This window comes from Plodia interpunctella, chromosome 6 (genome assembly GCF_027563975.2).
Source record: "Plodia interpunctella isolate USDA-ARS_2022_Savannah chromosome 6, ilPloInte3.2, whole genome shotgun sequence".
Lineage (NCBI taxonomy): Eukaryota > Metazoa > Arthropoda > Insecta > Lepidoptera > Pyralidae > Plodia > Plodia interpunctella.
Genome location: NC_071299.1, coordinates 9403305 through 9415717, shown reverse-complemented (window position 1 = coordinate 9415717; position 12413 = coordinate 9403305). Strand labels below are relative to the sequence as shown.

The 12413-nt window shown below is 37.1% G+C and overlaps 1 protein-coding gene across 1 annotated transcript; it reads left to right on the top strand.

The window, feature by feature from the left end:
• Nucleotides 1-1909: 1909 nt before the first annotated feature.
• On the top strand, nucleotides 1910-12330 carry omd (oocyte maintenance defects). The gene is made up of 17 exons (XM_053746369.1): nucleotides 1910-2212; nucleotides 2494-2641; nucleotides 3085-3195; nucleotides 4094-4266; nucleotides 4521-4641; nucleotides 4808-4984; nucleotides 5195-5353; nucleotides 5887-6199; nucleotides 6764-6941; nucleotides 7775-7889; nucleotides 8675-8880; nucleotides 9384-9542; nucleotides 9803-9919; nucleotides 10703-10871; nucleotides 11108-11247; nucleotides 11597-11681; nucleotides 12127-12330. Exons 1-17 carry the CDS (start codon nucleotides 1997-1999, stop codon nucleotides 12267-12269), a joined length of 2730 nt encoding a protein of 909 aa, XP_053602344.1. The 5' UTR covers nucleotides 1910-1996; the 3' UTR covers nucleotides 12270-12330.
• The last annotated feature ends 83 nt before the right edge of the window (nucleotides 12331-12413 follow it).

Genomic DNA, 12413 nt, shown 5'->3' with positions numbered 1-12413 from the left:
CAAGCTAAAAACTACAATTATCCCTATAATTATCGGTACCTATAATTACCAGAAATGTATACTTAGGTAGGTAATATATATTTTTTTTTTTGTTAAGGTAGGTAATATTAGAAAACTAATGAAGATGAAAAACGTTTACCTAGCGAACTTTATCGATACCTATTAACCTTTTGACTCATGTATAGCCAGCAAAAACACCCACACTGACCAATAAGGAAGGTTCTTCGAGTCCACTTCGAGTCCGGAGATTTTTCGGACTCAATTATAGAACCTACTAGGGCAATTGATACTTTGAACGTTTTTTATAGATTCCTTTAAGAGTATTGGCCTAAATACACAATATAGTTTTTTTTTCAAATGCTCATTATTCCATAAATTATTCCATGTTTCGTTAGTTCGAAACTTATCTACAGTTATCTATAACCACTAGAAAAACCTAGAAATAAATATTTGCAGTCACATGGTAAATTGTTGAAAGTTGAAACGTAGATAACGTTTCAACTTTCTTATCTGTGATGTACTTAATTCTATCTACTTAATTTAAGAACCCGAAGTCCGATATTTAGAAAATTTTAACAATCCCAAAGAAAACAACCAATGCAACAAGTGTAAATGAATACATGAACTTACTATATACATATATCTCTTTATATATATATATATATATATATATCTCTTTATAGACAATAGGGTAGTCGGTAGTATTGCAGGAGTGACGATTGACCATGGAACGCCGGACGGTGGGTAAAGAGGGGTCGCTTGGTAAAATCAATACGACTGCGCACGCGATGCGCAATCTCCGGAATATTCTTTAGCAAGGGAACGTGATTATTCGTCATATCAACGATACCAACAACATTAGTCGATATCAACATTAGTCGTATATAGGTTTAAACGACTACTGATGATGTCATTCATCAATATTACAAGAGATAGGCACTTATTATTTATCGTCCTATTAAACTTTATATACGCTATTTACTTTTCATATTTCATAAAAACATTTTATTACCTACTTCAAAAAACACGACTATGAAGATAAAGAAAAATACAAAACATAATTATGAAGAAAAACAGATTGATACTAGCTAATTCCCACAGTTACCTACGCCTGCACCAAAATGTATTGTGCATTTGTGAAATTAGCATTTTCACCAACTTTTCAGCAAATTTCTACCTAATAGATAGGTATGTTTGAAGTTAGGTCTTGAACTACCCATTCATCAAAATCGATTCAGCGGTTTACGAGTAGGTAACTAAGTATGAAAGCGTAAAACACATACTTTCGAACATTTCGAATTTATAATATTAGCATATTTAGTAGTAAAGTAGGTATACAATTTTGATTTGTGAAAAATAGTAGCTATAGTAGACCAAAGTTTATGAGTATGTTAGTTAGTTCTTCACTCTCAAACGGCTGGGCAAATTTTTATGAAAATTACTTTTTTATGCTAAGCTTTTATGCCGAAAGTACGCGGTATTTATTAAAATAGGTATTTTTTAAATTTCCTTTTTTATGCACGGGGGTGTTACGGGAGTAACACCGCGGGGTGCAGCTACCTATTATAGTTAGCATGCATATGAGTATAACTATGGTATAACTACATAGCGCAATTGTTTATTTATTGTATTAATTCATTAATTTATTAAATTATTTTCTTGAAATGTGTATAAAATGTAATGTAAAAAATAAATATGAAAATGAGGCTATATACCTGAAATACCATTATGAAAGTATTGCTTTAAATATGACTAATGAAACCACAGAATGAAACGAAGAATTTGGATTTGTAGGATTCATGTCACATGAATCATGTGCCTAAAAAAATATTTTTTACTTTTCTACGAAATGACATTTGTCAGGATGACGATGACACGCGACTGACATATGATGACAGAAAATGCTTGTCGTTGTCGGCAATCGGTGAGACCGTGTTTGTTATTTTATATTTTATTACACAATTTTTACTGTGATTTAAAAAGAAGTAGCCTTAAAATGGCTGCACAGACGAAATCTTCAGCTTTATCCGCAGATCTTAACAATTTTATATACGGCATTTCAAAGAGAAATCTCCAAAATGCGTTGGACCTTACTAAGACTGGAATTTCGCTGCTAAAAACGTTTCCAGCAGCTCGTGATGCTGTTTTGGAGTATTTCGCTATGGTTTTCCAAGATGCAGTTAGTGTTGCTGTCAACCAGACTGATTTTGGGGTAAGTGCCATACATTTTTCCTGGTTCAACACAACATTCACCTGTGACCAATGTTAGAGTTTATTCTTCTACTGAGTAATTTAAAAGGAAAGTTTTTTTTTATACCTATACCAAATAAAAAATGTGGTAGATAGAAAACAAGAAACTTTTTTAACTTACTTTACTTGATTGAAGTGAAGTGTGCCTTGTGGCAAAGCCTCTTACTGCCTCTGTATCTTTATTTTCTGTTTTGTAATCTTTTGTCTTGAATAGATACACTAAAATTATATTAAATTTTTCAGGCAGAGGGAACAACAAACCCTTCACTTGAGAGTGTTACTATAATTGGTCCAGAGCTATGCAGCCTGGGCGAGTCATGGGCTCCGTTCATATCTCCATGGTGTATCAATCTCATTATGGATATTTCCAAAAAGATGTCTAATGTACCAAGTAAGGAGTGATTGATAAACTGACATTATTTTTAGTGTTCCAAACCTCAAAAAATAAAAGGGATCCTTATAGGATCAATGCATTGTCCTTTGTCAAGATCCTTTTGCTCAGGAACACTGATAGTATAGGTATCAAGTCGAAATTTATATCAAATACTTAAATCTGGACTCATTCGGCAGAAAAAAAAACTACATTGCGGGCTTCATGGCCCTTCAGGGCCCTATGGCTTGAAGTCCTCAACATAATAGCAGTATTTATCTTGGATATTTCGCAATTTTGCAGGGGAATCAATACCCATGGAACACTTAACCAATAATCATGAAAATTCAATTTTATTAGTTTTAGCTATATAACATGTAGGTAGGAACATTGTGTATACACATGAAGAAATCAGGGGACATAACTTATGAATAAAGTGTTCAAATAAATACTTTTTTTTGCAGATACAACTCTTCAAAATGCAGACCCAATCAGAGTATTACTGGACATCACCACTCAAAATTTAACTTTATTGAATTCTGAAGAGAGAACAAAATGCATTGACATGATGCTAGGTATGTTTTGTTGTTGGCATATTTATTGTGGTTTGGATGAATTGTGTGTGTTTTTTGGTTGAGTTTAGTGAATTTAATTTAATATTAATTTCATCATGTAACCAAGACTTTAACCACAAAATTATTTTTTGCAAAATTAGACACATATTCTTTTACTTTAATTATCCTGTGTAATATGTTTGATAGCTTGAAGCTAAAACAATATTATTACTTCAAATTTCAATTCAATTTACTTATTCCCATGCACTAGTCAGATTATTAATAGTCTAAAATAAAATTAGAAAGACTAAAATGAAAGCCAAGAAGGGCTTATATGGACCAAATAAAGGAGGGAGCAAGATTGATGTCGTACAGGGAGGTCAAAGCAATGGCTGAGGACAGAAAGAGATGGAAGTAACTCCACTGACAAGAACAACATTCTTAAACGATGAATGACAAAAATAATCAATAATATTTTTTATACTTTAGAGGTAGATTGTTTACTTCTTTATATTATTGATATTTTTGTTACTATCAGCAGTATTGGTGCTGATGCATCTATCAATAGTACTATTGATGTCCTAGGGCTTAGACTACGGCAAGACCTATTGTTTGACTGGAATACAGTGATAAGACTTGAAGTTGATTCTATCTTTGCACCAATTTAAAAAATACATGTAACATTGACATGTGTCACAGTTTTCCAATCGATAGACGTGGTCTTGTAGTAGCGTTTCACGTAGTCTAGTGCCGGCTCCACACTGTCGTCGAACAGGTTGTCGGATTCAATATACATTGCTGGTTTTTCATTGCGGTAAATAGAAGCACTAATACCAACTATGCAATGTTCACGCATTGGCGTCGGCACGTGTGGAGTTGCTGGCATAAGACGTTTGCGAATTAGGAATGTACGATGTAGGGTGTTGGGGGTGGTCGTGGGCGGTGGGATGGGTGGGGCGCGCGGAGCCGGCGTTGGTGGCGCCGCGCGCGCTCGCGCACGGCGCCGACACTGCGCGCGACGTGCTCGCGCATCTCGCGCATCATCCGCCTGCGCTGCTCCACATCCGCGCCGCTTTGGTCGACTTGTTCCATGTGAGTTCACATATCTGTTTGTCTTGCCATTCAATTGTTATGTTGACTGATAAATATTGTTTATTAGCAAATACGTGACCTTAGTTTTACCATTATTTATAATATGGTGTTAAAACATAACTTAAATAAGTTAAAACAAAAAAAAATATTTTTTTCAAAAATATCATAATTTTTATTAGCATCTGAGAACTCTAGTTGCAGTGACAAAAATATGATTACTGAAACAATGCTTTAATTATTATAATTTCTAACAGGAAGCAATAAAAGAAGATAGTAAACTAGAGAAGAAAAGAGACGTAATACCTTATTTATTGAATCTGGCATCAAAATCTGACATAGTATTGAAGGCTTTGACCCAAGATATCGAACAGACACGTAAGTAATATATCTCGTAATTCTATTTCAAAATCAATTTAAAAAAAAATGCTATTTCGGTAGCAAAAGTTGTATGACGATACGCGGGGCTGAGGCAAACGAGTGGAGAAGCTTCTCTATATTTAGTTCGTCAGGTACCCTATACCTTTTTCTTATATTTTGACAGTGACAGACGAGTTAATGGAGCGCGTGTGCGTTCTGTGCGCGACTCACCGCCATAGCGCCTCGTGGGAGGGCGTGGGTCCATCGTCGCTGGTCACTCTGCTCATGCGCGCGCACGTCCGATGTCTATTGCTGCTGTTGACACATGCGCGGAGGAATATCTTCTGCACACAGTTGTTGGGTGAGGTTTTTTTTCATTTTCAGTATACGTGAGCATTTGTTTGTTTTTTTTACTAATAGTGAATAATAGAGCATGTTTTGATGTTTAACTGTCAATTTTTTATTCTGATCGGATCATGACATTAGTTAGGAACAGTTCCTTTTCTCTTTACTTGTGTACAGCCTACGGTGCCATAATATAATTTTGACATTGACAAATGTTTTTTTTTAGAATATCTCCTCCAGAAGTTGGAGTTCGAGAGTTTGTATCCAGAAAAAAGTATCCCGTTGCTGGTGAGCGCAGCGGAAGAGATAGATATAGTTCGGGAGAAACTGCTTACTGGGAATAAACTAGAGCAATATTCTTTGGCGAGGATTCTTATATTGGTCTGTGAGTATACAAAACTTGCGGTCGAGTGGTTAAAACGTCTGTGTTCGAACATTTTAAAACCTTAGCCTTGAAACCATTTAATGTTCAATATCGGTATGTATGTACATAGTAAATGTTTAATTAACAAATGTAATTGGGAACATGTAACTATATAATACTGGAGTCTGCGCTGCTAAAAAGTTTTGGAAGTAAAATACTTATATATCTATATCTTTCATCTGTAGTCTGACTTCTCTTGGATGGTGAAAGGTATGATTACACGTTATATTATACATATGTATATAGCTCGCAATACATAAGAGAGGTCGGGCCACATATGAAAGATTTCTTTTAACTGTGGTGTTGGTTCAAGAGTATGCTTGTTATATAGTAATAATATATGTACCTTGCACCTAAATGTTCTTGACAGTGTGGGCTGCGCTATTTTCTATAGTTTCATGTTGGAAAAAAAAAGATAAATTGTGATGATGCTGGCAATCACATTTTATAAAAAAAAAATAATAATAATAATAATCATTCCTAACCACTTGTAGGTTACAACCTGCCCATAGAGCTGGCCCGCACTATCAGCTACTTGCTCCAGCACTCCCGCTCCGACTCAACTCTCGCTTTGCTCGTCCGTATTGTCTCTGGCACGATCACTATGCACGTGCCCGGGGACTCTATGGACATCAACATGGACACGGAACGATACCAGAACTTTATAAAGACAGGAGTGGAGTACGCGCTGAGGGACGTGATGATTTCTGACACAGAGATCAAGAGGTGCTTCATTGAGGGAAACGTGCCGGAGGATCAGAAAACTTATCTGCATCATTTCTGCTTGAATATCATCAAATTGTTGAGGTGAGATTTTTGTTTGATTTTAGCAACATATTATAGTTTATGTACCAATTAGAAATTTATGGAAATAATAATATTATTTGTGGTAAATTTTGTGATTATATGACAAATTATTAGTGATTAATTTGTACAATAAATTATTATTGTATTTTATAATAATGATTGATCTTGCTGTACATGAAAGTTGTATTTCATTTTACGTGGATTATCAGAATACAGACATTAATCCACTATATAAATGCGAAAGTTTGTACGTGAGTTTGTATAGATGTTTGTTACTTAATGCTGCAAATCTAATGGGCGATAGAATACATCTTGAACATATGTTGTACAAATTATGTCGAATTTTCAAAGAGAGCGAAGCGCTGCGTTCTCTTCGAAATTTGAGATATATATATATATTTATTTCATAGACAGATTTTATTTCATTTGTGTATTCAAACATCAAAAAAGTAATTCATCATTTTTTTCATATTTTTGCATTAATAATGTTATTAAAGTCATGTTTGTATACCTAGTTTTTCCTGTAAATGTTCGTCAGTCTAAAGTAAAAATCGTTATTGGTAGATGGGAAAACTCATCTCGCGTGCCGCACTTGCGCACGCGTCCGTTCGGGCGCGCGGTCGAAGCGAATTTGTACAGGATCGGTGGCGCCCTCGCTGAATATACGTCCTTGTTGAGAACCAAACCTGAATGTACCATGGCTTCGCTCGATGAAATGCCCACATGTCACGCTTTAACTGAGGTAAGAATTACAGAAGGCCTACCACGATACACGAAACAAACAACGCGTAGGACGTTACTAACGTTCAATGTTGTCTCTTATTCCAATATCAATGATGAACGCAATGACGTGATACGTATTTTATGTTTCATGGTAGCCCCCCAGTTGTATGGTATCTTTCTCTCTGTCTTACCTGAGCGTTTTTCCAGTTGATTCCTCTGCCACAGAGCTTTGAGCCGTATTTGTCTCAGACGAAGTGTAACATTTTTTACATATTATAAAAAAGTAATTTGCCGCGTCTGTCTGTCTATTCCCGATAAATTCAAAAATTATTGCACAGATTTTTCATGCAATTTACTCTTTACCAATAGATGGAGTGATTAATAAGGAAGATTTAGGTGTATTATAATTTATTATTGTTTTAACCGAACGAAGCCGGGAGAGCCCGCTAGTTTTATATTTAACTAACGACTCTGTCCATCTTCACACGGTCTAATATACTGTTTTGTATGTGTAACCCTTCGTTAATACGTTTTAAAACATGCTAGTTTAATGAGCTCTTTGAATCTTTTGAGGTAACACTTATATGTATATCTTACAAATCTATACTATTATTATAAAGAGGTAAGCGTTTGTATGTTTTTATGTTTATGAGGCGGGTAATCTCAGAAACTACCGAACCGATTTCAAAAATTCTTTCACCATTAGAAAGTTACATTATCCAAGATTGCTATAGGCTATATTTTATCTCAAAATTCCCACCGGAGTGTAGCCTCGGGCGACATCTAGTAATATAATCGCCAGAAAAATCAAAGCAACATATAGAAAATGTATAAATGTTGTTTTTCTGTCAGGTTTTAGACAGAGTAGACATGTCAGGCACAAAAGCTCCACCTCCCAGTGTGGAGGTCATCCTGAAGGTCGTCCAGGCTACCGTCAATTATTTCTTCAGGTGTCTTCATGAAAAAGGTTAGTTTATCCACTTTTGTTATTACAGTCATCTTTCATGCACGAGTCTAGGAATATTTTTCGTAAAATTTTATCTAGTCAAGTTTTTATATAAGTATTTATAACATAAGTACTATAATTAAAAATTAAAACTAAAATAATAAATACTAAATTAATTTAAATAAAAAATTTATACTAAATCGCCGTCGTCGTGCGGTAAAGTTCCCCAGAAGGCTGGCGACATTTCCTCTTTGTTACTTATATAAAAACTTGACTAGATAAAATTTTACCAAAAAATATTCCTAGACTTGTGACATGTAACATGACTTTAATTAAGCCACAGTGTTCACTTTTGTATCTATAATCTTTTTACTTGTTTGTTTGTGTGTAGTTGGTCGAATCTTGAGTGCTAACATTATTTCAACAAACTGTGTGACATACAAGACACCTGCCGCGATCTGCGCCTACAGAAAATTTCTACAGGTCTACTTTTTAAATATGTCCAAACGGTCTACTTTCCTGATTGGTTTATTTTAAACGGATTTGTTATACATGTCACGCACATGCTTTTTAACTTATTTTTGAAAATAATAATGAGATGAAAAAAAATCTGGAATCGAGCGGGAATTGAACTCGCGCGCCTGTCTATCTGGGACAGTGCTCTTGACCACTGAGCTATCGGGCCCATGCCAGTTCGGCTGAATTAATTCATCTCTTTTCACGCCGACGTACAGTATTTTCATTAGAGAGTAGTACTCACTCACTGTTCGGTATTTTTATACCTTAACATTTGTATTTGTCCCCAGCAATCTTAGACAAACTCCGCGGTGTGCAAGCGGCCTGCCGCCTGATCCGCAAGCTGTGCGCGCACAGCAAGGTGGCCTCGCGCCTCGCCCTCCGCTCCCTGCTGGAGGGCGCTATGTTCCGGCACCAGCACGCGTTCGGAAGCCGGTCGGCTGACGGCGACCGCTGGCCGAGAGACCAGCTGCTCATACACCTCAACCAGAAACATGTGAGTGTATGACGTTATTTATTTATTACTAGCGGTCGCTTGAAACTCCACCAGCGGCAGCCTGTGATTGACCGTGGGTCGTTGACTAATTGTGTTACAAATTTTATTGATATCTGTCAAGCGGTTTGTGAGAGCGTGACAGACAGAATAGATAGATAGATAGATAAACTCTTTATTGCACCATTCACAAATTAGTTATAAGTTACATTAATATAGACATTAATATCGACAACATGAATATCGAATTTGTAATATTAATATAGACATTACAGCGTGATATTACAGGATTAAAGCATCTGCAAAACCTATTTATAAATTGCTTTACACACGTGATAACTTGGTACATAATAATAATTCCATAGCTGCGAACTTTCCCAAACAACAATCGAATACAACATCTGTTTTGGCTAATGCCTTTTGACTTGACGGAAAACATTCGAAAAATGACTGACTTTACCCTGCATTACATATAACATCTGACCGACGCTATATAATCTGTGCAGGGTGGAATAACGCAGCTGACGCAGTCGCACACTTCAGTATTCCACGCGGGAATAATCGGCAAGGGCGTGCGCGAGCGCAACGATTCTCACTCCGAAGACATACCGCCGATACTGACCACCAATAATGAGTTGCTGATGGGCGCGCTTATGTCTTGTATGGTGAGTGGTTTATATTTATCTATTTACTTCTTTCAAACTATACATTTGTTTGTATAAAAATAACTGTGTGTACTCGTATATATTTAAAAAAATATTTTAGTTTAATATTGTGTACTTTGCAATATTTGCACCCTTCCAATCGCGCTTGAAAGGATAATTTTTGATATCGACAATCCTAGTCTTTTTATCTCGTAAACATTCACGCAATATAAAAAAAGTTGTAGGAAAAAAATAAAGGATTTATGTATTTGTTGGTGCAGGACGGTAACAGCGGTATAGTGGAAGGTGCGACGTCTCTGTCCCTGCTTCTGGTCGAGCTGGTGTCTCCCGACGTCATGTACAATGGGCTGCCGTGGCCAGACGAAGACTTCACCAAGGTATTTCTGTTGTATGTTATAATGTTTATGATGGATTTAAGTTGTAAATGAATATGTCGGAGTGTTAGGTTCAGTTAGCGAAGGAATGAAATGAACCGTTTCATTCATTAGACAAAAGTGTCATTCAAATCTTGTTTGGTGGGCGTTGCCTTCTTGAGATTCACTTTGCTCTGGCGCTGTCGTGCAGAGTGGTTGTGTCGTGTGTCTTTAACATAGTTAATTGTGTAGTTAGTGTGTGCACACAGATAGTGGAGACAATAGTTATTGCTTTAAGATTATAGTCAAGTGGCTGTGAGGCTAGTGAGAGAATACAGTGGTGTTACTTTGTCGTGTATTCTCTGTGATTATACGCGAGGTGACTTTACACGCGAGGGACATGGATCCTTGCCGTAGTAGGTAGGGTTTTGCCTAGATGTGCGGGGTCTATTGTCTATTCATTGGAAGCTGTGAGCATTATTTTATAGAAATACCTTCATCCTGACAGTTAGCTAAACAGGAAGTAAGAAGCCCATTGAGTCGGCCATGTTATTATTATTTGTGGTTTAACCTGCGGGCTCATTGCCTGTTGTTTTTGGGTTACATGAAGGAGGATTCCTTATTCCGTCAAATAAATGTTTGCCCAGTTTCTTCCTAAAAATTCGGGCGCAAACTCATCTAATAAATAGGTTTACGACTGCTTAGGGGAATCTCTGTGGCCGGCCAAAAGGAGGCAGCGCACTCATTTATTTTCGCAACTGTCTCGATAGTCTGTGTGCACTTGGTAACACGTAGATCGTGTTGCAGCAAGTGAGCATCGAGCGCGAGCTGTACATGCGCTCAGTGCTGGAGCGGTGCGCGGTGTCGCGAGCGGCGCTGCGGCGCGCGGCGGCCGCGAGGCCCGCGCTGTGCCTCGCGTCCGCGCTGCTGCGCGCCGCCGCCGCCACGCTGCTGCATCGCCGCAGCGCTCAGCTTGGTAACTCACCTACCTACCGCCATCTAGTGACAGTAGTCTGATGCATACTCATATACTCAACATCTAAAAGTGTGCGGGTTTCCTCAAATTTTCCTTCATGAGAAGCGAGTGTGATCCTCCTCCCCCGTATCTCTCAAGGTCGGCTGTGTAAATACTACGGACAGGCTTTCATGCAGAGCAGAAATGATGACGTAATACTTCGAGGAAGTGTGTTGAAAATATGTGTTTTCTCACAGACCGACACACAACATCGCCTGAACTGGTGCACGAGAGGGCAGCACTAGCGGAACTGTTGGAGACCATGACCTTGGGTCAGCTGTTACCGCACCCCCTGTCACACATGTTGGAACTGGCGCCAGAACTTACGGCCAGCGAGGTAAACTATAGAAGAGTCATGTTTTTACAAGCGTTTGTCTATGAAAACAACTTGCAAGTACAAGCTTTTGATTAGTTTCGCTAGTTTGTCTATGATAACAACTTGCAAGTTGAATTCGACCTACTTCCGCTTGTCTTGTTTTTCATGATATTGTATAATTGTGATAAGCAAGATCAAATGGTGCACGCAGCATCGGCTCCCGACGAGGGAACTCCTCAACGGTTTACTGCACGTATATGATTTCTGTCACGCGTTGAATGCTAAAAAGATCTCTATGACAATAATAAAATCTTTTGACAAAAATTACATTTTGATAAAAGTAAATGTAAAAATGTATATTTTTTTTCAGATTGTTCAAATGCTACGAGATTGTCTATGGAACTACACCAGAGACCATGTGCCATCGCCAGCACTTTTCACTTGCGACTCAACAGGTATTATTTCATTATAATAGTTTTGGACAATTGGACAAATCACTATTAGGCACACTTGCATAAACATTTTGTTTGTAAAGAGTATAAAATAAATAAGGTCGCTGTGTCCAAGATGGGTGTTTCTAGTTTCGCGTTTCGACCACGGCGGCCGAGCTGTTATTACAATTTTTAAAATTTTAACATAGCATGCAACACTAGGTGTTTATCAACTAATAACGATAATTTGATTTGGTATTGCGATAACAAAAAAAAAAAAGATTTTTGATAAACTCAAAAATCTTTTCGTTTTTATTATTATTATTGAACTGAAATCTTATTGAACTGAGGGGCGTTTTGTTTTTGTTTTTTTATCAGTTTCCATTGTTGACTTTGAAAGAATAAGATAAATCATATTTAATGAACGCTGGCGTTGTATGCCAACATATCAATATTTTCTTTATTCTAGGTCTCCATTGGCGCGACCCGTCCACCTGCAAACCACCCGCGACCTACACTGATACTTTAAGACTTATTATACAAAAGAGAATATCTACATTAGGCCACATGTATCCTATTATGTTCCTGAATCTCGAAAAGGAAAATCAATGAACATTTTAATAAAAAACTTGTAAATAATTTAGCTGTAAGACAATAAAGTGCCTATTTTGGACAGTTCCTTACTAATTTAACATAAACCTAAATAAAATAAACCTTACCTAACTTCTTGGTTCCTGACCCATTGAATAGTAAGTA

Excerpts from the sequence above, each read along its gene's own strand:
- omd (XM_053746369.1), top strand. The coding sequence starts at position 1,997 with ATGGCTGCACAGACGAAATCTTCAGCTTTATCCGCAGATCTTAACAAT. Across the intron at positions 4,267-4,520 it reads CTTTGGTCGACTTGTTCCAT|GAAGCAATAAAAGAAGATAG; the intron begins GTGAGTTCACAT and ends AATTTCTAACAG. Across the intron at positions 8,881-9,383 it reads TACACCTCAACCAGAAACAT|GGTGGAATAACGCAGCTGAC; the intron begins GTGAGTGTATGA and ends TAATCTGTGCAG.